Here is a 24308-nt window from a genome sequence, read left to right on the forward strand (position 1 = left end):
GTCCCCGGGGACTGCAGTGTCCCCAGCGTGGAGCAGGGATGAGGCTGAAGGATCCTCTCGAGCAGTGGGTGCCTCTCCTTGCGGGCTCCGTCCCCTGCACTCCCTCGGCAGGAGCTTCTCCTTTCTGCGCTGACCACAAGTTAAGAAATTCCCTTTTTTTGTGTGTTTGTTTTTGAAATGGGAAGGAAAAAAAAAAAGCAAGCAATGCTTTGAGACGTCACTGGTGACAAACCCCCATGACAGAGGTGGGACCATACATGTACCCCACCGTAGGGTCCCCCCCTCCTGCCACAGACCTTGCCTCAGAGAGGGGTTCAGCCCCAGACTGCTCCCCAGGGCTGACAGAGGCCACAGCACCATGCCGAGGCTCAGGACAAAGCCAGTCTGCCCTGGCTACTGCCACCCCAACCCCCAGGGACAGCTGCACGCTTGCCTGGGGACAGGCCCAGACTCATCTTGCTGGCTCTTGCTGGCTTCAGGTCCTGAGGACCCTCAGAGGAGCACAACCGACCCTCCTCCCCATAACTGTCCCACAAAGGTACCTCCAAGCCTAAGGCTCACAGCAACCTTATCACCATCAGGCAGCCACAGGCTCAAGCAAAGACCTCTCCTCCCCAGGAGCCCATCCTACCCAGTCCTCCCGCCTTACTGGTGTGGAGGTTTTGCAAAGCTGTTTTCTAATTGACAGCCTGGCAGGCAGCTGGAAGCAGCAATTGGGCACTTTGTTAACCCTGCCCTGGACCACACCTCTTCCAAAACAAGAGGCATGGGTAGACTTCAAGCAAAAAAGCTCTCCTAGGGATGTTTAAATCAGCAAGATGTTAGCAGGTCAAGCCAGACACAGGGTGCCCCTTGCTCTCTGCTCTATCTCTGGACAACCTTGTGCTGCAACAGTTCATCACAGTTCACAGCAGCTCTGGGGTGGGAAGTTCTGGCCAACACCTGGTAGTGCTGGGAAGCCCAGGGGAGGAAGGTCCTAGCCAGGGCAATTCAAAGGGCTCTGCCTTAGCTGCACCCAGCTGCAGCCCATCAGTGAGGAGGTGACAAGGACACTGGCTGCAAAATGTGGGTAGAAGGAGATGGATTCTTCCAAAACGCCTGCACAGAGGTGGCTGTTCAATCTGCTCTTGCAATGCAAAGATGCCAGGTGGAGGAGTGCCCCTCGTGACCCCACAAACTGGAGTGGAATGGGCTTCTCCAAAGGGGGTGATTAGCAATGTACCAGCAAGACAAGGTCTTGGGGCCAAGAGATGAGAGCATGGCTGACTCTGCTGGAGATGACTAAGAGTCATGGGAACGTGGAGGGAGCTCTTGGGTTTGGCCAGAAGGATGGCTGGAGAGCGTGAGGGAGTCCAGAGAGAAGCAAAGGCAGCTTTTGGCTGGAGAAGATTTCCTCTCAGCGGTTTTTCCTGGCAGGATATGGGGAAGAAGAACATAAAGTAGACGCAGCATTGTGTCCTGGAGGGGGGCTTCTGCCCAGAGTTGGGGGGCTGTCAAGTGGCTGGGCTGCAGGAGACATCTGCCTGATTATTCTTTCCTCCTTTTGAGCCAAAGGGGCTTTTAAAAGGATGTTTCTTTCCCCCCTTCTTTTTAAGTTTGCTTGCATTTCTTTTTTTTTCCAGGAACAATTGCCAACTCACAGAGAACTGACTCACCAGTGTGAAGAAGTATTAAACCAGAGAGAGATGGGAAACAATCTCTCAGCCTCCCTTCTCTTTGAGGAGGCCCCTCGCAGAGTGTCTCTGATGGTGCTGGTCCACAAGTGACTAGTCAGAGCCTGTACACACAAGTCCCCAACTGGGGACACCTGGGGATGCTCAGTGGGACAAGCTGTCTGCTGGGTTTCTTCCTTCACTGGTGGCCATCTCTTTCTGCCTGCAGCCTGCACCCCAAATCCTGTGTTTGCAAGCAGCCACAGGAGTGCTGCTGGGGCTCATGTCCCCAGGCAGCTCTGAGTGAGGGTCAGGGATGCTATGAGAGGAGCTGCAGCCTTCCTTTGAGTCACTCAAAGCCCAGGGATGTCTGTGCAGGACCTGATGGCCGGGAAGGCTTGCTGGGAGGTGGCACGAGACTTGCTCTGTGCCTGGCTGGCTGCAGGCTGGCGTGGAGGAGAGAGTAGGGGCTGCTGTGAGCCCTGGTTGGGAGCTCTGGAGTCTGAGAGCGAGACTGGGACATTCCAGTCCTGCAGCACCCCAAACAACTAAAATCCCTAGTTGCAGCAGGCCAGGGTTGACCTCTGCAGCCTGAGTTTCTTTTGTTCCCTGAGGTCTTCTACAAAGTGCCTGTCTTATCACTGAAGAGGACCCTTGTTTCGAGGTGGCAGGAAGATGCCCTGTTGGGAGTCCCCATGTCTGCCTGCTCATTCCCAGCCCCATGACCCCTCCTTGGTGCCAGGCAGGGGTTGGGCAGTGGGAGCCAACTGGGTTCAGGGCTGAGGTCTACGAGCTCCCTCTCCCTGCTTCCCCGCAAGCCTTTGCTGCAGCCTCTCTGGAGACAAAGGGGATTTATTTTTTTTTGACCTGCTGATCCAGCTCCTGGCGAAAAATGCCCTGTCTGCCCGAGGCTGAGCCGTGGCAGGTGACTCAGAACATATCTGGGGAGAATCAGCCTGAGCTGGTCAGGGAGCCTGCAAACCTCTCTGCCAAACTGCACAAAGGCAGGAGCCCAGGACAGGTAGTGCTGGAAATGCAAACCTTCCTGGGACTTGGACCTGTCTCCTGCTGCAGCCAGTGCCTTGGGTGTTTGGGTACCCGGGGGTTTCTAGGAGCTGGAGGGGGCACAACTGCCGACAGCAGGAACTTGCACGAGGGCTGCATCATGCAGCCTGAGGGCAGGGTTAACACTGATATACTTGAACCCCATTTCAAAATCTCCTCTTTGCAGCCACCCTGCAAGCCTGTGGCTCAGAGATGGCTGCAAACAGCTCCACTCAGCAGCCTGGGGTCAGTTTTAGGAGGAGCAGTTTCACTGCAGCCAGAGAGAGGAGAAAACTTTGGGCTGGACTCCAGAGGTGCTGGTCTGTCATGAGGCTGGGGGACCCCAGCACTTCTGGAGAGGTGACAGGGGAGCAGGAGGAAAGCAGAGGGGCATGCAGACCTGATGGAATGGTACTGTGTAGAGCCAGTATTTTGGGGTTGCATCTTTAAAGGGTATCAGTGAATTCCTCATCCCAGAGGGAGGGGAGGAGAACCCAACTCGGAGGAGAGCTGGACAGGGGGAGCCCTGTACACGGCAGTGTGGCTCCTGCTGGTGTCCTGCCCCATCACTACCTCCAGTCCCTCCCACCACTCTGAGCTATTGAACTAGGTGGAAAGATCAGCAGTGCTGTGGTGCCTCCCATCTCCTTCAGGCCAGCATTTTTCAGTCTGGCATCTCTGGCAAAATCTGAGCATAGACCCAGCAATGCTCCCAAGGTGCATGTCAAGCCCTTTTTGGGGCTGCTGGACCAAGGATACACAACCAAAATGTTCCCAGTGTCCTTCCCTCTGCCCACCTCCTCCCACTGCAACAGGACCCACGAGCTGGACATTTACCAGAGAGATGGGGCAGATCCTGCCCTATTTGTAGCCCCTTTTCCTTATGATGTCTCTGGGCTCAGCTGTTGCCTTGCTGTGCTTCTCTCTGCCTGGCTCCCAGCTTGGCTTTTGCTAAGCACTGGGGTCATGCACAGCGTATTAACATGCTTAGCTTTCACCCACGACATGGTTAAGCTGTATTCCCAGCCCTATCTGAGTGGGAGCAACAAAAAGCAGGCAAAAGAAGGAAGAGATGGAACTTTGCAAAAAGAAAAACACCTTTATTTTTAAACTCTTTCTTTAAAAAAACATATTTGTAAAAGTTTACAGCATAAAAATAGTATCTCATGGCTATAGATATGACATAGTACAAATCCTACAAATACATCTGTAAACCTAGGAAAATGTTAACTCTTTGGTACCTTAGTCTGAACTCTGTTTTCCATTTGCCCTCAGGATGGTTTCTGACAGATAGCATGAAGGCAGATGCTGCTTCTGTTCAGAGATGCTGCAGAGTAACGGTGTGACGCCAGGACAGCAGGAGGAGGAGAGGGCAGAGGGCACGCTTTGGGCAGGCTTTGCAGTTCTGGAGCAATCCATGAAGGAGGAAAGGACAGGAACGATGGGATGCTGCAGGTCTTCCAGCACGAGCTGGCTTCCCTGCCTCCTCCCATCCCTGCAAGTCATCTCTCTGAAGTGCTGTTGGAGCCTCCCTGGAGCAGTTCCCCTACCCTTGCCAAAGCCAATTGGATCCACCTTGGCACGTCCCAGAGATGTGAACCCCCTGGGTAAAACATGGGAATTATACTGGGAGCCCAGTTACCCATGTGCTGGTCCACGAAATCTGATTTTTTAACAATACCTGGCCTGCCCTGGGCAAGTCCTGCAGCCACGCGGTGCCTTCACTGTCAGAGCCAGCACTGGCTGCTCAGCATCCAGGCAGGGCTGGGGTCTGCTGTGGGAAGGACCTGTGTATGGCCCTGGATCTGCCCAGCACCCAGTGAGGACCTGCAGCTGCCCTGGCTCCTCTCTGTCTGTGCAGCCAGCCAAGAGGCTGCCAAGGGCTGCCAAAGGGCAACCTTCAGGTTCTCCAAGAGAAGAGAGCAGGCAGGCTGTGTCCCGGCTCCCTGTGGCTGGCTTGGCAGCCTGCTGCTCTCCTGTCTGAACAGGAGATCCTGTGGTTTGCACCGTGAACTGGCTGTACTGGTCCTAGGATCTGAGCTAGAAGTCCGACCAGAGCCCCTCCTCATGCCTATGTGTTGGAGCATGAAGTTTAGCACGTTCGCTGACATCTCATTGTAGGGGAAAAAAAAAAAAAAGAAGAGACATCTGTGAAATCCCCTTCTCCAAATCTGCCCAACTTTACCCAGGCAGAATTCAGGCTTCCCCACAGCCAAACCCCAACCCGCTGCCCAGTGCCCTCTATTTGTGGTGCTGCCTCTTCCCCAGCCCAGAGCCCTGACTGGGAAGAAGGGGAAGAGCCGTTTCTCACTCCTGGCTGACTTCCTCCCAGCTGCACATCTGCACTGCTCTTCTGCCCCCTGTCCCTGTGGGACACGGCCACAGTCCCCTCGGCAGGTGAACAGAGACCTTTTAGTTACAAGTAAAGTCCGCTGTGCTCTAGATTTCTTAACACAACACAAACACTAAACATTACACTCTCGCTTAAAAAAATACATAATGCGCTCAAACCGAGAAGGATGAAAGGGTTAAAACTTGCGCACACATCAGTCTGAGAAGCGTCTTAAATGTGGAAAGCGGCACTGGAGCGTCACATTAGTTTCTGGGATACACATAGGTATGTATGAAATAGTGACTGGCGGTAGGAGTATGCATATACTGGTGCTGATAACACTGTAACAGCTGTAGAATAAAATATAGCCTACAAATAAAAGATATTGCACTAGAGATGGGCCAAACTGTGGCATGTGTCCCTTTTTGGGGGGCCTTGGTTTGGGTCCACCTCTAAACACAAAACCACACCCAAACAAAAACAGTGATGCTTGAAACTAGAAACCCAGAGGGACTGATTCCTTTCAGTCTCACCAGAGAAACTATTGTTACAAAAGACACGGTCCCAGAACAGCCTCCTGGCCCTCACCCGCCCGGGCCATGGGGGGACTGGAAAGTTGGCATCAGAGAGAGCGAGCGGGGAGCTGGAGCTGGCACCCTGACCAGAGGGAGCTTGTCGGGGGGGACTGCTGCAAGCCCTTGCCCTGCCAAGCCCTCTCTTTGAGGGGACTTGCAGGGATGCTTCGCAAAACATGTTGGCTTTGCCCAGCTGCCAGCCTGTCCCTGGCTGACAATCATAGAATCACAAATGTTGGGGGTTGGAAGGGACATCTAGAGATCGTCTAGTCCAACCCTCCTGCCAGAGCAAGATCTCCTGGGGCAGCCACAAAGGAACGCGTCCAGGCGGGTTTTGAAAGTCTCCAGAGGAGACTCCACAACTTCACTGGGCAGCTTGTGCCAAAGATCTGCCCAGAGAAAGATCAGAGAAGATCTGCTCACTGCGGTGTGTGTGCGTGCCCTCGCTAACTGGTGATGGGAGGAGTTGAGTAAGGATGGCAAAGTACCACAAAGTGCAAGACTTGGCCCTCGCAACCCCATTGGTCATGTCTCTCTGTGGAGTGGAGAACCGTTTTAGAAAGTGGCCGGCGTGCCTACTTTAAGAAGGAAGAGGGTGGTGGGGTTAGCACCTTGTCATTAGCCAGAACTGGTTTTGATGTAAGGAATAATTGCAATAAACCTACAAATGGGACAAAATGCAATAGCCGAGTGTAGCTAATGCCCAGCTAATAGAACAGGATACCTGAGATCCCATGGCAGGGAGAAGAAATAGATCTCCTCTTTCAGGACTCTGGAAACTATCTGATAGTGGGAAATTAGTAATTTAATTAGTAATTAATCTCTACCAGGTGGAGTTTAGGACAGGATTTGTAAAGTAAATAAGCAAATGGCCAAAAAAGAAAGTGTGAGAAAGGGTTAATCGATGGGGAAATCTTTGGGCTGGACAGAGGTAGTAAAAATAGCTCTCTAGCGTTTCTCTTGATGCTAGAAGTATTTAATATTTTTACTACTCTGTCCAGCCCAAAAATAACAGTTTGTTAACAAAATGTGCTGATGACCCAATGTCTGGAACAGCAGGGAATATCTTGGTTAGAAGTGCTGGAAGAGTAGAAAGACGTAGGTGCTTAGACTGGTCAGAGGATGACTCGAAACTACCAGTATGTTGTGGCTGGGAAAAGGCCAACACTTACCCAAACCCACACCAGGCAAGTTGGATCCAGTACAGACCACAACTATTAATGCCCTATGCGAGGTCTGGATTTGACCTCACCTGGAGTACTGGGTGCTTCTGGCCACCTCTGGTAGAGAAGGACATACTAAAAATGGAGCTGGTGTAGAAAGGGGCTATTAGGATGTTCTGATGTGCCATCCTATGGGCTCAAGTTGCAGTGACATGGATCCTACCAAGCACCTTACATGTTAGAAAAATAAAGTGGGCTGACCCCAAGTTACTCTTTCTCCACGGTTAGGATCACTTCACGAACTGTGGCCACAAAAGATGGCTTCTTCATTACAAGCAGGAGGAACAGAGCTTGGAAAAATGGTTGTCATTCACAGTGTGTTTCCTATGGATGGTGGGGAATCTGACCACATGGGCTGAAAATATATTCCACTGGTTGCCAATAAAAGTGCTGTTTCTTAGGTTCACATTTTATCAAGGCTATCAGTCCACAAAACACCTACTCCTCTTTTAGTTGCATAATTGGCAGCATTGCAACAACAGACAATTTTAACCAGAGGGTGGTTTGCTCGGGATTTCTGGCAGAAGTTTCATATATTTAAAAAAAAATCTCAGTGGTTCTGAGGTGGTGTAAGTCCAGCAAGACACTGAATTTCTGAATTTGTAAACCTGCCTGTGCAATTTTTTTTTGTAGGGTGCACAGAGATATGTGCATGAGTAGGGCAATGAAGGGGTTAATGCGAGTGAGGGGCACACAGTGAACAGAGCTCCATGCAAGGCACAATTTCTCCTTTCCAAAAAATACCCTGCTAGTTTCTGTGGTGTCAGACCCGTAGATTTGGGGGCCAGATTTCACCTCTGCAGAGGCAGGGTTCTCAACTGATTTCAAACGCCTGGCGTTCCTCCTGCTTTGAGGTTCCGTGTTCCTGCAGAGGCTGAGAGCACAAGAAGTCCCAGGCCTGGCTGTGAGGAGGTGGGAAGCAGGAGGAAGGTCTCTGCCCTTTTGTTCTTCAAGACACTTTGCAAGAGAGAGGAATCCTCCCCGATTCCTCTTCCTCTGCCTGGTTCCTCATGGCCCCGGCAGGCTGCAAGCGGCTGTGCCTGGCCCCGAGAAAGTGTCAGGGGGGGAGGTACAGTCCAGCCGTGACCAAAGAGCTCCCCAGCCTCTCTCCCTCTCCCTCTTGAGATGCCCCTGGGTTGGTGTTCTCGCACACTCACTGCTGTGACTCAGGAGGGACCGGTGAGACCTCCCATCCTGAGAAAGGCTGTTTGGGTGAACAGTCTGTCAAAAGGGAGCTCTTGCTTCCCAAAGATAAGGCACGATGATTTTGCAGCTGGCAGGGTTATATGATTTCCCAGCAGATAAGCTGGGCTTAGTGGCAGTAGATTAATGAATAGCCATATTGCTTCCTTATACTGGCCCTGGCTAGTGGATTAATATATTTGTTCCCTTTAAATCTTCAGTGGAGAATAATTAGCTTAGTGTCCACACAGACGACATGAACAACACTGGACTGCCCTGTTTGCTACAACAACGGAGTCACTGTCAGAGCATTTCAAGTTCCTGGCATGCCCTTGGGGCTCCTGGTGCCATGCTCGGCACAAAAGGCTTCAGGGTGTGACAGCCTCTCTAGGTGGGTGCAGAGCTGTGCCACGGGTACCTGTAGTGCTTGTGACACTTTGTCCACCGTAGAAGAGCTGTCGAGAAAGGAAAATGGTGATTCACTATCTCTGAAACACTGGCTGGTCTCTCCAGGACTTGGCTGTGCTTGGAGGAGAATCTACCCAACGTGCTCTTGATCTCCAGCAGATGAAGGCTGGTGTTGCAGGTTCTCTACATGCCAGCAATGGGCTCCAAGCAAATCATCTGTCCTGGTGGCATTTCACAGAACCACAGGGTGGCTAATGCCGAGACGATCAGAGAAGTGCTGGTGCAGAGGAGATGAAACTCCTTGCCATGGAGAGGGAAGAGGCCTGAGTGTCATCTTAGCAATGCAGAAAGTGGCGTCTCTTGTGGAGATCCAGCCCACGTCTTCCACTTGAAAAGAAGATGTTGGTCTGTGAGATGTCTCCCTCCTGCAGTGGTTTGATCACTGAGGAGGATGTGGCAGTGATCTGGAAGGTTGCTGGCACGGAGCCACCTCTTTGTAAGGAGATTGCAATGGGGAAATGTCTTTAATTCCCCACCCAGCGCTGGGAGATGGGAGGGAAGGAGGAATGCTGGGACAGGTGGGGATGTCCCGATGTAGAATTGCAAAGCATGGCTCTCTGTGATGTCTGGGTCAGCCCCTCAGCCGGCCTCTCCTTAAGGAGATGCAGAGTCAGCCCTGCTCCAACTACAGGAAACTCTCCTCCACCTCTTGGTGCCCCGTGGCCGGCTCCTGGCAGCTGGGCTGTGTGTCTGATTCCTGCTCCTCGTCCTGCCGGAGGCCCAGAGGGCTGTCACAGGATATTGTAGACGATGTGTTGGCCTCGTTGAGCATCGAGCTGAAGGGAGACAAGAGGGAGAGAGAAATGAGTGTCTTGTCCCAAGTCTTCTGGTGGGAGAGGATTCCCAACAGCCGAGAAGCGTGTCAAGCTCCCAGCAGCCCCATTCTATCTGAGGAGCTTTCCGCAGGGGAACAGACATTATGGGCTGGGTCTATTCAGCCCTCAAGCCCAACATGCAGCTGGCGGGTTCTGCAGCCTGTGAGCCCAGGTGCTGCCCTCCTTGTGAGCGAGGTCACCTGTCCCCAGCTGTGCTGGCTGATGTACAGGGATGTGACACAGCACCCTAACGTAGCTCATGTTCCAGCTCCTCTGCTTCATCTCCACCCCTGAGAGCTCGTGCAAGGTCACAGCCCCTCAGAGCAGGGTGACACTGCCTTCCTTCTCTCCCAACGAATCCACCCCTGGTCTATCTCTCAACAGAGCATCCCAATTTCCTCTTCAGGACCCCGTATTCAGATTTGGGCAGTCGGGGCAAGGGACAACATCAAAAGCAATGTTTTTTACCTGGCCCGGCTGATGGAGGCCTCCTGAGGGAGATCACAGATTGCCTCGGGTTTAGGGTCGGGAAGAGGGATGATATAATCATTCTCGCCCCCGTTCTGGTGCACGGCTGTGTAGAGGATGCTGCTGGCAGCGAGCCTGGCGTTGTTCAGCCCGGGGATTACGGGTCTTGTGCGGACAACTGCGGGGTGGTCACTCTTCATGAACTCTTCATCCACCTGCTGGTACCTCTGCTCTCGCAGGGCAGGTCACCAAAGAAACAGGAAGGTCTTGTGAGTGGAGAAAATGCACTGGTGTTGTATTTGCTTTCCGTGCCTGCTAGGCTTTTTCTAGATGGGCTGGCAACTTCTAGCTGGGTGCAGCTACCCTGACTTCACCAAAACCAGGTCACAAACATCTCCTAAGGTTATGAACATTTCAGGGGCACAAAGCCACAGCTCCAAGACACTGAATAGTCGGAGGCAGATTTTTGATCTCCTGCCAGTTCTGATTTCCGCCGTTGTCGAGATACCAGCTGCCTTCCTGATGACACCAGTTGTCTCAGCAATGTTCCCAGGATGCCCAAACCACCTTCATCAGCTGTTCAGATTCATGAGGTCTTAGTCACAACAAAGTCCTCTGCCACAGCAGCACTAAATGCTGGTCTCCAAACTCTGACTGAGGACCTAAACCAAGGTAGCACCCTCCACAGAGCACTGACCACCTTGTGTCCCCCCAACAGAGGGTCCTTTGAACATACCTTTCTGTAGCAATCCACCAAAAGGTTTCCCATAAGCACCACCAGCTGTGAGAAGGATGGTCTGATCTCAAACTTTTCCTCCCAGCACTTCTGCATGATATCGTAGCTAACAAGAAGAAAGAGAGAGCACTTCAGTTAGCAGGTGGGGAAAACAGAGGTAGAAATGCTTCCACAGGCTGAGGACAAATGGGTAGGGGCAGCACTTACATTTCATCAGAGGCATGGGTGGGTTTGGACATCCGATAGCCACGTTTGATGGCGTTGTAGAACTGTTCGTTCATAGGCAGTTCCGGGTATGGAGTCCCCCCTGGGTGTAAAGGGAGAGCAGAAGTCAGGCTGGGGGATTGCCGGCCACCCCTATGCCAACACGCATTTCACACGAAGGTGTCCTTCTTTCTTTACCTTTCCTGTTTCATTTTACTTCCAAATGGCAACGTCAGCATGGGAAAGAAGGAGACAAGGAATGAAGTGCTACTCTGACTGGTGCGGCTGGGACTTGGGGGAATTAGAAATGGATTTCTATTGTCTCTGAGAGGGGATTCTGCTATCATTCCTACAGATACTGCCACGATCTCCAAGGCACTTACCTAGAGTGAATATCTCCCAGAGGAGAATCCCGAAGGACCACACATCGCTCAGGGTGGTGTAGAGGTTGTTGAAGATGCTCTCTGGAGCCATCCACTTAAGGGGCAAGAAGGTCTAAGAAGAAAATAAATTGAATAAGAGAGTCAGCTGCATCTACAGCACTTGTTTCAACAAGTGAGAGCCTGACATCCAGTTCACAAGCAGAGAAGACCCCTCAGAGCTGCCTGTCAGCTCAATACATCTGCTGACATCTGCTGTCATCTGCTCCCAGCCACTTCTTGGAGGGACCAATTTCATCTTCGCTTGTGCAGGATGAACCCAGCAGGCAGGAGGAAAGAGCGGGAGTGCTACGTCTGTTCCCATCACTGTCTGCTGGGATGGGCTGTCATGGTGTGCATTCTCTGCTCCCTAGTTCCTGGGGAGTCCATTGGCTTGCAAAACATGACCACAGCACCCCCGAAGGGAGTCCAGGCCTATCTGGACTTTGGAAACCTGAGAACAGGCTGTAGAGGGCTATGAGACGACAAGAAAAGAGCTGAAGGGCACATCCAGCTTTTTCCTGCTCTTAGAGTGATACACAGAAAGAAGCCTCACTTGACAAGTTTGTATGCAGCACTGTCTGTGCTGTTCCTGGGATTTGCTTGCATAATGAATACCAAAATAATCTCCAGGAAGGATTGCAAAGGGGCCCGGTTTCGTTTCCCATTTTGGAAGGAAAAGCAGCTACGTAATGGCTGGACTAGAAAACCCCAGCCCCTCTGCAGGAGGGTCTCCCTGTCCAGGCACGGAGCGCCTGTCTGTCATCCCATGCAAACGAGAGAAAGCAGGGGAGGAATTAATTCATGGAGCAGATAAAGATTGTGGTTTGAGGGGCCTGCCTCCACTCTCAGCTCCCCCAGGCTCAGTGTCTCTGGGAATTTTGGTTTAGGGTTGCCCATTCCCAAATGCCCCACGGCTGGAGTGGATATGATGTTGTTGAAGTCACAGGGGAGGTTCTGGGGAAGCTCAGTTACAGCCTCATCCTCTCCTGCCTCGAAAGATTGGATACACCTTTCTGGAAAGTAGCTGCTCTCTGGGAAACACTTCCTCTTACCCTGTGGTCTAGTGGTTAGAGCAGAAGTCTGTGAACCTCTTCCCAGAGTGGCCAGTGACTCACCGCAGCACTGTCAAGCTGCCTCACCTTGCACCCATCCTGCCTGGAGCTCAGGAGCAGACTCTGTGCTCTGCAGGGAAGGGATGCAGCACTGCTGCCGGTGATGGGGTGCACAGCAGACAATCCTTAGTCTTGCTTCTGCTGCCCAGGTTCTTCTGCAAGAGCCTGGAGATACGGCCATGAAATTCTGCCACTCCATGGCTTGCAGAGCACATCAGGTGCGGGATGGTTGGCCACTGACACCATCCCATCTCCTGGGAGCCTTGCCCTGTCACCACCCCTGGGCACAACGATGGACAGGCAACTTGCAGGGGGAGCATGTCTGGGGTGCCAGGCCCAGAGCCTTGGGAAGAAGGGGCTTGTACAGCTCCTGGTACTCACGCTGCCTTTGGAGATGTAATTGGAATCCCTCATGATGTCCCTTGCCAGGCCAAAGTCACAGATCTTCACCAGCTTCCCCTCACAGATGAGGACGTTCCTGGCAGCCAGGTCACGATGCACACACTGTAGGGGGGCAGCAGGGCACTGTCACTTTGAGGGGCCCCCAGACAGCCCCAGGAAGTAGCCCAGCTCCAGCACTAGCCCATTTCTGGGGCTGCAGGGACAGGAGTCACCTCACATCATTTGAGGCATCTCCTCCACCTCCAGTGACAATCATGGCTCAAAATCACCAGCAGAGCTACCACATTTTCACTGCTCACCTGGACTGCTACTGCCCTGACAGCAACAGGCATCCAAACCCAGCAAGGATGATTTGAACAACCCAGCAGAAAGGGAACTGCCAAGGTCTGACCGAGCAAGGGGCTTGCAAGGGGGCCGTGTCTCCATCTCTGTTTGGACAATCCAACTCAGCAGCCTGAAGACACCAGAGTTACACCAGCCTGTCTTGTGCCTCCTGGTTTGCCAGCATGTTGGATTTTTTCCATATGAACAGCCTGAAAGTGTGTTCAAGGCCCTGCCAGACACTACTAGCGAGCCTGGTGATATTACACTGCTGTAAAGCGTGACTGTGGGAAGCTGGGAGCTCCTCTTCTGTGCTCCGTGGGAGAGCACTCACCATACACTTTTGGGGATCAGACTGTCTGGCTGGAGGTAGAGAGCCAGTCATTTCTCTCTGTACATCTTTGATGCCATTCCTAGCCCTTCTCTTAGCTCTGCCCTGTGTGATGTTCCAACTGTACTACTTCCTGCCCTTGGCTAAGCCAGACCTTAAGAAATCCCAGAGCCTAGTCCTGTGCGATGGCTTAATTTCCACTGAACGAGCACATCTGATTAGGCCTGGGGGGCTCAGAGCACAGAGTGCAACAGAGGTGCCTCTGCAGAGTAGTAGCTCTGCTGCGGACTGTGCTTTAGCACAGGGTTTGGTCATGGGTAAACAGGGATGAAACCACAGCTGTGCCGCACATGGCTTGGGAGGAGCTCAGAGTCAGAGAATCTGAGGTCTGAAGCTCAATCTAAGCCAGAGTTAGCTGTGACGTGCAAATATAGTCATGCTGATCCCCAGGGCTGTGTTTCCAAAGAGAAGTGGGCAGCAGCTCTTCAACTGCACAGCCACTTCTCCCACGAGGAGGTTGGCATGGGCAGAGAGACAGTGAGCAGTAGCTGACCACAGGACACGGCAGAGTGTTGTTGGTCTCCACCGCCGCAGGCACCATGGACCAGCTGACAACTTACATTTTTGGAAGCCAGGAACTCCATCCCATTGGCCACCTGGAAGCTGAAGCCCACCAAGTCCATGTAGCTGAGGAGTGGAGACTCGTTTATCAGCGTCACCCGGTCTGTCCTTTCGGGAGCTGGAGGGCAAGCAGAGATGGATGTTGATGTTACTTACCACGCTCACAGACTATTTGCCAGTGGAAGGATCCACAAGGGATTGCTTTGCCTTCAGCAACAAAGGGACAGAGCCAGGAGCTCCCAGCATCTGCCACCACTGCAGTCTGACTTGTCCCAAAGGTGACCTTTGCAATATGGACCATTCATCTCTACAAGCAAAGGCATCCAGCGCCCAAAGTGCAAGCACCTCTCCCTCCCGCTATGGCTGCGCTGTTACCTGATGGGGAATAGCTGTCCAGCTCATAAGGGGTGCCATAGTTAGAGGACTCGATGTCAGCATACTTGACTTCACCCTTCATGTCAGACATGGGCACGTAATCCAGGGAGTCGTCCTTGCTCATGTCCATGTAGCCCCCATCGCTCTCAACAGACAAGGAGAGGTGACTGTGGGGGAAAGCAACAAGGCTGTTTAGATCCAGAGGAGAGGAGGAAACGCAGGGGAGGTGGACAACGATTTACAGGACTGCAATTGCTGAACCCTTGGTCCCAGCACTGAAATATCCCACACAGCAGGGAAAGAAGCCTTTCATCACGCACGCGGTGAAGTGCAAATGGCACTGGAGACCACCTGCCACCACCTAACAGCCCAGGTGTCCTCAGCACTAGCTTTAAACTGCCCTGCCACATTCTCTAGTGGGTCTCCAGGTGTCCTTGCCCACAGGATGAAACTCCTCATGCTCACCTTGCCTGGCAGAGCACAGGCTTGGCTCAGAACACGAGCTCAGTGCTGGGGGCGGCCAGGAAGGGGAGCCAGGATCATGCAGCTCTGCAGACACCCACAGAGCAGGAGAGCATGAGACCTAAGCCAGTGTGGTCAGGCAAACCCCTCCACCTTGATTGTGCATGTTCCCAGGCTGGCCAGGATCAGCTGGGAGAAGGTTGAACTGAGCAGGTAGGACACAACCCTCTGCTCACAATTAAACCTTCCCAGTTAGGTTCAGCAAACTTCTGCACCCTTGAGCACTTCTTCCTTGAGTGAGCAAAAACTGCACTTGGGAAACAGCATCTGAGGCTGATGCTGGGCAAGGGAAATCCTCTGTCCCAGAGCTGTGGGGCATGTTCCCATTGGCTTTGGAGACTGCACTTAGTGCTTACGAGGATCTCGGCTGCCTTCAAGCAGAAAGCACAGGGGGCAGCTGTGCTGATGTCCTAACACTGCTCTACTTAATATCGTTTCGGTGTGCTGGAAGGAAATACTGCTTTCTAACTTCCCATGGGACTGCTTCTCTGTGCTGGTGAGCCTGCATCCCTTACAGCTGGCACCAGACATTTCCCTCTCCTTGTAGCACTTCTTGTGCAACCGCACTCCTTCTAGCACTTCTCCCTTAGGCTCTGCCCTGAAAATGCAGAGCTGAGGTCTCCAAGGGCTATGATATGCTGGGAAAACCTTCATCTCCATACTCCACACACAGCTATGGTTATGCCTGTGAAATTAGGGATGACAGGGAATATTCCCAACCGGCACGTAGCAGCCGGTGTGTGTGCTAGCAAACTCAGCCGCCGGGACACACAGACTGTCCTTGCTAACTCCTCATCTGTCAGAAGCTGCTCGGAGGTGGCTGGCGGGCACATGGGATAGTCTCACCGGCCACCAGAGCAGCTAGCTGTGTCCCGATGCTGGGCCAGCTTCTATTTTACTGGTCTGGAAGAAATGTAGGTGTCCTTCCTGGCAGTACCAGCCTCCCTCACTGATGGGGGCTAGGATGGGGTAGGTGCCAGGGAAGGGGAAGGTGCTGCTTTCTGGCTACCTCTGCACGTGGTCCTCCTTGGCGGTGTTCCCGTAGAGCTCTGCCTCTCGCCGAGCCTTCTCACCATAGGACTGCAGAAAGGTGTGCTTGTTGCGGTGCAGGTAGTCCACCAGGTCCCCATAGCGGCAGTATTCGGTGATGATGTAGATGGGACCTGGTGGGACAACAGACCCTCAGCCCTACCTCAGCCCTGCTCACTCTCCAGGGCAGTGAATTTCCTCCCAGAGGGATGTTACCACCTTGCAGGATGTCTAAGCAGGGCCAGGAGGAAAAGACACCTTTTTGGTACGGAGCATTTTGGGAATTCAAAATTTGTGTTTGGGGAGGGAGGTGGGGGTTGACAAAATCATGCCTTCTCAGTTTCAATCAGGTTGGAAAGAAAGGCTTTCAGAGCCTCACAAGGCTTTCCTACGGGAAGGGTGAATCATTCTGACCCAGAAAATTATTCCCTCTGAGGACAGTTCTCCTCCTGAGCACAGCCCAGGGCAGCAGGGAGAGGAGAAAAGGCACCTGGGCTTCAGCTACCTCCTTTGGTGCAGGCCCCCAGCAAGTTGACAATGTTGAGGTGAGGTCCCAGGTGGCTCATGATCTTCAGCTCAGACATAAGGGCTTGCTTCTCGCTGCTCCGGGCGGTGGCTGTGGGGGAGAGCCAGTGTGAACGACAACGCAAGGAGGGCAATGCATGGGCACTGTCTGGCCTTGCAGCCTTTGGATGGGGGATAGGGACGGTGTGGGGGCAACTCACACTTGAGCATTTTGACTGCCACTTTCATGCTGGACTGTGAGTGGCTCAGGCCATGGGCTGTTGCCTCCACCACCCGTCCGAAGGCACCAGAGCCAAGAGTGCGTCCTGCAAAGAAACAGTGAGGAGACAAAGCTGGTGATGGTCCTCAAGGAGAGGTGAGGAGAGGAGACAAGCCACCTGTCTGAAACCACACAGACTTGCTGCAGTCATCCTGGTGCGCAGGAAGGTGGATGTGAGCTATGATGTTTGGGGTTAGAGCTGGTTTCCATCTGACTGGGAAGGGAAGGAGCTGCCAGCTGCAAGGGACAGCCAGGAACAACCCAGTGCTTTGTGTCAAAGAGGGCAGCTTGGTCCCAGGTGGTCCCAGATAGCCCCCTGTTCCAGGACCACATCATATCTCCAGGGATCTCTGCCTGTTCTGGATTAGTCCATTCTGGAGATCCCAAACCCAAATCTATCACCCCCAAACAGCCAGGACCACAGGGGTCCATCAGTGGGACCTGCAGGGCCTTTACCTAACACCAGCTTGTCCCTGGGCACCTCCCAGCTGGAGTCGTATGGGAGCTGCATGGGATCCACGTAGATGTACTCGTGCCCATCGGAGCTGACTGACTCGATCACCTTCCAGCGGATTTCATAACGAGGTTTCTGGAAAGGGGAGCAAAGGGAAATAGCGACATTGAGAGGCTGAGGGGCAGAGAGGGCGTGAGGGATGTGTATGAGCTTTGTTAGGGAGTCTTTGGGAGCTGCAGCCATTGCCTCATTCCCCAGCTAGGCTGCGGATGCCAGAGGCATGCAGAGACTGATGGAGGCCCATGGCCATGAGTGGGACATTATCAAGTCCATGCCAGCAGGAACCCACAGCTTTGCTCTTCCCAGCCACCCTAACACAGGGGTACCACTGAGAACACTCTCCTCTTTTACCTTCTGCCACAGGACGATCAGGATGATCAGGGAGATAACGGTGAGGACCAGCAAGGCCAGGATGACAGAGATGATGACCACCTTGAATGGCAAGGCTACAATGATAATAGAGACAGCAGTCAGACTCCTTCACCTTTGCATGACATGAGTACCCTGGGGAAAAGAGGGGACAGCAGCACAGAGGGGGTCCCCATGCTCTTCCCCTTCCCTCCTCTATCCACCATCCCCCTCCTGCTACACACCTCCCCTCTCCAGGCATCAACCCTGAGCTCTCCTCTGGTGGGGGCAGTCCCCGTCCTCTCCTCCCAGGCAGACCTGCCCAGCATTTGCAGAGCCATCACCCCACAGATAACAGGGTGGGAGGTTGTTACAGACTCTTGAAGGGTTTGCTGCCTTGGGAGAGGTTTAATCACAGGAGAGTGTGAGGAACTAGAGGGGCTGGTTTGCTTGGAAGAGAGCTGTCAGCTCTGGGCTTGGACTTAGACCATCCTTTCTCAAATTTAGTGTTCAACACATGGGTATTCAAGTCCGTGGCACCATCTAGTGACCCACAGGCTAATAACAAGACACCAGTGACCTGCTCAGGTGCTCTTATCTTGCCTCCCTGGAGGGATGACCCTGCTAGTCGTGGGAAGAGGATGTCCATGGCCAGTGGACATAAGGGCTCCAGACTTCTCCTGGAGCATCCTCTCCTCAACCCAAAGAAAGCTTCGTATTTTTAGAAATACCCAGGTTTCCTGTCTCTAAGAACTGCAGCCATCAGAGAACAGTCCTGTCTCCCAGCTCCTACAGACTGGAGACACAGAGAAAAGTCCAGCTCCCCACCACCGGCTCAAACACCTCTCTCAGGACTCACTGTGTGGGACCAGAGTGATGTCCTGGAAGTTGGTGCCCAGGAAGTTTTTCACGGTGCATCTCAGGAGCAAGGGCTCGTCCACTCTGTGCAGCTGCAGGGTGCTGTTCACCCGGTACACCTGCAGCTCCGCGTGGTACGTGGCGTTGGTCTGCAGCCCGATCTCTGCCGACTCATTCCCCAGGAGCCGGGTGGGCTGTCCCTTGGTGCTGCACCTGGGCCGGGGGAGGATAAAGGCACCTGAGAGGCAGCTGGGACCACGCACCGCTATGTGATGGCCGGGTGTGTGGGCCAGTAGAATACAATAAAAGAATAGACTATTATTTTAATAAATGTGGAAGTCGAGCTGTTTCTATGGGCTCCATCACTCCACTTACCATTTGATGTCAGTGCAGGTAGACCAGCTGATCTCTGGCTGGGGCATGCCTTCAGCAGAGCATGTTATGGTCTGCTCCCCACTGCTGGCACTGCTGTTCTCCTTGAGATTCACCACTTTGGCTGGCACTGAAACCAAGAGACAGTGATGGGAATTAGTCTCCCTAGAGTGCGGGGTGGAAGGAGAATGTGATTCCACTGTAGCCCTACCATTGCCTGGGGGTGAGGGGACAGTGTGATAGGACTCATCACATCAATCATGTTTTACTTTTAAAAGCTAAGAGCAGAAAGAGAAGGGTTTGAGGGGGTTATGGAGGAGATCCACCCCCTTCTAGCTTGCTTGGAGAGCACAGGCGAGCAAAGGGGAAAGTCTTGGACATCAGAGCTGCTCAGTCATCTCTGCATCTACTGCCTTAGGCATGAAGACCAAGCTGCTGCTGTCTGTACTGCCTCCCTGTCCCCCTTGCTCTGAGACCAAGTGTGAGATATTTCAAATGAGCATGTTTCTTGCTTGGATGCTCTTCCTTTAACCAAATGCCCTTTGGAGCTGTAGTCCGAGGAGTAAGGGCTTCAACCTGAGGGTTCTTCTACAAAGGATGGAGCCATCCCCTGAGACTGCCCCACACTCCTCAGCCCTGTGTCTGCATGCCCATCCTCACCATTTATCTGCAGATGGAAGGACAGCTCCTGCTCATCATCCTCATTGGAAGCCCGGATGGTGTAAAATCCTCCTTCTTCCTGCTTTACCCGCACCAGCACCAGAGCTGTCTGGTACCTGGAGGAGACACAGCCCCAGAGTGACGGGTGTGGGAAGGTACCTGGGACTGATAATGCTCAGAGGCTACCAGCTTCTACCCATCTGAGGCACGCTTGAAATCCTCTCAGGGAAAGGTGTTCCACCAACAACCCACGTCCAACCAGCAATCTGGAGGTTGCTTTGTGAATTACCCCTTCCCGGCAGCCCCATGAGGAATGATGGGCCCTCACCTGGTTTCTGACAGGTTCCTGCTGGTGATGGTGAACTCGCTGCTGGTCAACGTCTTGTTGTTCTTCAGCCACACAATGCTGGGTTGTGGGTAGGCCTCCACCTCCACCTGGATGGTGTGGCTTTTGTGGACCTCTGCGTACACTGTGCTGGGCAGGCGCGTGTGGAAGCGCACAAAGCCACGCTCTGAGAGGGGGCAGGAAGGATGAGGGGGTCAGAAACAACCAGTCCTTTGCACAAACATGGATCTGGAACAAAACACTCCAAACACCCAGAAGTGGTGGGGCAGCTCCAGATCCATCCCTCAAGGCTTCAGTCTTGTGTCTGAGGGGACCCCGGGTGCAGAGCCGCAATAGAGGAGAGGAGCTCATGGAGCAGGCAGCATGCAGGGAAAGGGCTGTTATCTTGCGAGATGGTTCCCTCAAATTACATAGAATCATAGAATGGCCTAGGCTGGAAGGGACCTTAGAGATCATCTAGTCCAGCCTCCCTGTTGTGGGCAGGGACGCCACCTCTCGACTAGACCAGGCAACACATGGGGACCGAGCGGGAATCAAACCCACATGAAAGGACAGACATAGATGGGAGACGATAATACGACCTTGTGCCACCTTGGCACTGCATAGCGCAGAAGAGCTCTCTGCCATGTTCTCTAGTGTCTTAAAGGGTCACAAAAGCCATGGCAGGAGATTTGGGGTGTTTTGAAGCCAAGGAAGGGGCAGGGGTGACATGGGGTGAGGGTGGCCTTTTTACCATGGTTACTTAGGGCAGAGGCAAGGAGGGGAGAGAGCTGGAAACTGTGCAGAGAGAAGAGGTTGTCACCCCAGGGCATCCTGCCCGGACACCCACATGGTTTGCTGGCTTTGGGCATGTGGACAGTAACGCACCGATCACATGGACTGTGATGTCTTTCCGGTCCGTTTTCTCATGGTAGCCCTCGGAGACATTGCAGATGTAGGTCCCGCTGTCCTCCAGCTCCGCGTTCTGGATGATGAGGATGGAGCGGATTTCATGGGTGGATCCGGGCAGGAAGTCGGTCACTGGCTCCACAGCCTTCCCTGCCTGAGCAACAGGGACAGGAGTTATGGTCTGAGAAGTCAAAAGCATATTCTGCCACTGGAGCTACAACCCAGACGAGGGAGGAGAAGTGGTAGAGGACCCCAGTCTGGCTGCCACAGGGACAAGGGACATGCACCAATCACAAGCCACTGAGACAGCCTTAATACAAGATGCTCCCCATCAAGCCCCCCTCTGAGGCAGCAGCAGCATCCCACAGCCTCCGCCATGGGGTGAAGCTTCATAAGAACCTTCGTACGACTGATGAGTGATTGCCATGGGACATGTGGGTGAAGGCTGGAGCTGCTGCCCGGAGTCTGTGGGGCTGCAGGACTCACCTGCTTGCGGGGATAATCCCAGTTGAAGTTGACCAGCTCATTGCCGCTCACTGTGCACATCAGGGTAATGTTTTCTCCCTGACGCACTATGGTCTGCACCGCGCTGATGGACACATTCACAGATGAGACTGTGGGAAAGGTGAAAGAAAGGAATGAGTGATGAAGGAAGGGATGAGTGGGCACCCTGTCCATTTATCCTGTGTCGACCGGTCCACCAGACAGTCTCTTCCCTGAGGGACAGAGCTGACACTTTGGCAGAACCCTTTCTCTAACAGACACAGGACTAAATCCAGACTCCACATGGATCAGGGACGTAGCTAAGGAGACAGTGGAAGAGCTTTGCTGTTCCCTGCCATTGGGCTGAGGAACAGCCACAGCAGGTGCTCAGGTATGCTGGGACAATGACAGCTCACCCTGGATCCTGTAGACGTAGAAGGTGTCTGAATCCACCTCCTGGTCACCCACAATTGCTCGGCAGAAATAGGTCTTATCCTCAAAGAAGCCTTTGAATCCCTGTTGTGGGTCATAAGCTGCTGGGATGGGGATCTCCACCTTTTTCTCATAGAGGGTCACCTGCATCTGTGGGTTGGTCACGCGACATGGGATGACAGCTTCTGTGTAGCCCGTGATGAAGATGAAGACCTCTTCTGAGGTGATTGTGGGGAGGAATACTAGGGAGGGATCTGTGGGAGAGAGGGAACACTGATTACAGAAAGCTGCTTGAATCTGAACCAGGGCTGCTCTATGCTCCTCCAGAACTGCTGCAACACCGGGCTGTGTCTCCAGGCTGGTGGCATGCTTCTTCTCTTTCTCCCCATAGCAAAGTAGAGTTTCCATGTTGCAGGCTTGCTAAACCTCTCCTGAGAGGGTGAGAGGCACCCAGATGCTGCTGCCTAGCACCACTGCCTCGCCCAGCACTCATCCCAACACACCACATATGGGCCTCTCCCACGACCTGGCACACCAGAGACATGTCACAGCCGGATGACCGGCCGCGAGGGCTCTCCTGCAATGGGAGGAAGGATTTTTGGAGGCCAGGTACTTAGAGATAGAACAATAGTTCAAAGCCCTCTTTCTTCTGGTTGCTAAACCCCATAGAAATGCAGAGACAAGGACACACTGTGCTCTACCTGGAATGTAGATGTACAGGGCTTTCCTCTCCACTGGCTCTGGAGCCTGGTCAGGGCTGTAGGTGCATGCGTACTCCCCAGTGTGACGGCCCGTCACGTTGCTGAGGGTGAGATTGCTGATGAAGACACCATCCCTGTGCTCCAGCGAGGCGGCGAGGGGCTGACCCTCCCGTTCCCAGACCAGCGCGCCCTCCCCATAGCACAGGAGGGAGAACGTGCTGTGGAGGCTGAGGACAAGCTCGGTGTCTCCAGGTTCAATGTGCAGCCCGTTGCCCCCAGATGGGACCTCCAGCAGACCTGAGGAAAGAGGGAGATGAGATCAAATTGGATTCCCCTGAAATCCTAGGAGACGCATGCTGGAGCATAACCTCACGCCAATGTATTTGCTTTGTAGCATCAGCCTTTACACCAAAAAACAACCTTTGCAGACTTGTCCTCCTTGGCATAGCCACCACTGACAAACACATTCTCTCCTCAGAAATGTCCTGTCAACCTGTGATGCTGTTGCAGCAGCCCAAAGGGCACCTGGGCTGGAAATGGGGGTGACCTGAGCCTCCCCTGCCTGTTTGTTCCTTCTTGGCTTTTGTGCATCCTGAGGGCTGGTCTAGATAACCCAGGGAGATGACAGTACAGATCGTACTGCTGGCCCCAAAAGAAGCCTGTCTTTGTAAAGGCAGAGGAAGGTCTCAGATGCACCTTCAAAGGCTCAGAAAGGCCATGTGTTTAGCCCGCAAGGGCAAGAGGAGGAGATGAGGCCATTCCTTGCTCTGCTGGTTGCTCTCCACAGGGACAGTGTCAGCCAGGACACAGAATAGGCTAAAACAACATCAGTTGACAAGAGAGAGCAAAAGGAATGAAGGCAAAACCTTGCAGGAAATCCTTTGGAAGCAATAGAGCAGGCAAGGGCTTCCTGAATGGCTCCTTGTGTCTCTCTCAGCCTCCTCACTTCACCCTTTGCGCAGATGTTCTGGTGGGGCTGGACCATGTGCTCCTCCCTGGTGTCCTCATGGGTGGGCAGGGCAGCTGAGGACAGTCCTCAGGGACTCACAGCAACGCTGCAACAGCCCAGATGCAGCCAGGGGCCCTGTTACCTTGCTGTGGGGGGGTTATTGTAGATATGGGGTCTGACTGAAACCCATTCTGCAGTGGAGGTATCCATAATGTCAAACTATTGAGGGCTCTTGGGTGTTTGCTCAGAGCTGAGCGGACCCAACAGTCCTTCCTCTGCAAGGGTCTTCTCCTTCCACCCAAATGTGCACCAGCATGAAGTAAGTGAAAACTTCACATCCACCCCACCATAAGACTGGGTCTGCCATGGACGCGAGCCATCAAGGGGGACAGATATGCCCAGATGCTCTGCCCCGCTGTGCCTCCCCACAGCAGCATCCCCGCAGAGGGTCCGGTCCTGCACAGCCCTCCCCAGCCACGGCACTCACCGGTGAGGATGAGGAGACAAAGAGATGCCTTTGGAGAGCGTCGCAGCATGGTGGGCTCCAGGTTTCGGTGGCTGAATCCTGCCAAGAGCAAAGCGGGATGAGCACAACACTGAGAGCAGAGGAGGGGCCCCTTGACCACCCTGGGTGGGGGAGTTCTCCAGCCCCCACCCAAGCCCTGGGCTCCCTTCTCCACTTCAGAAAGCTCCCATCTCTTCCCAGTTTTCAGCCCTTTCCCTCCTGGCGGGGAGGTTGGTTCCCCCCACGCTGGATCTGCAGAAGAAGCTGTTTCTAAGGCATCTCGTGCTGGTAAACAGGGATTTTGCTGGAGGCTCCAGCAGTTGTGTCAACTCTTGCTCATCTCTGCTTGAAATGCCGCTCCTCCTGCCGCAGAGCCCTGCCTTTCTCCCTCCCTCTGCTCTGCCGCTTGCCTTTTTTTTCCCTTAGTTTTTGCTTCTCTCAGTCCCAGTGAGATAAAACTTGCTAGAAAACAGATCACCCTCCAACCCTCCCACATTTTCTTCTCCTTCCAATGAAATAGAACAAGCTTGCAGAAACCTCACAAAAATTATTTTCTTGTGTTTAATTTTTAAAATATACATTTTCTAAGGGAATATTTAAGAGGGCTTTTGAATTAAAAAACCCTTTTATCAAC

The 24308-nt window shown here is 53.3% G+C and overlaps 1 protein-coding gene across 1 annotated transcript; it reads right to left on the bottom strand.

Moving 5' to 3' along the window:
• Positions 1-9101: 9101 nt before the first annotated feature.
• Positions 9102-23705, bottom strand: PDGFRB (platelet-derived growth factor receptor, beta polypeptide). Its single transcript, XM_009873228.1, has 22 exons — positions 23657-23705; positions 22221-22517; positions 21504-21773; positions 21091-21218; positions 20584-20758; positions 19699-19882; positions 19371-19486; positions 18714-18840; positions 18340-18551; positions 17484-17578; positions 17075-17207; positions 16560-16664; positions 16340-16450; positions 15815-15968; positions 14284-14450; positions 13908-14026; positions 12615-12737; positions 11083-11194; positions 10703-10802; positions 10496-10601; positions 9760-9986; positions 9102-9252 (listed from the first exon to the last, which is right to left on the bottom strand). The coding sequence occupies exons 1-22, from the start codon at positions 23703-23705 to the stop codon at positions 9102-9104; spliced, it is 3261 nt and encodes a 1086-aa protein (XP_009871530.1).
• Positions 23706-24308: the final 603 nt, after the last annotated feature.

This window comes from Apaloderma vittatum, unplaced genomic scaffold, assembly GCF_000703405.1.
Source record: "Apaloderma vittatum isolate BGI_N311 unplaced genomic scaffold, ASM70340v1 scaffold33357, whole genome shotgun sequence".
Classification (NCBI taxonomy): Eukaryota; Metazoa; Chordata; class Aves; order Trogoniformes; family Trogonidae; genus Apaloderma; species Apaloderma vittatum.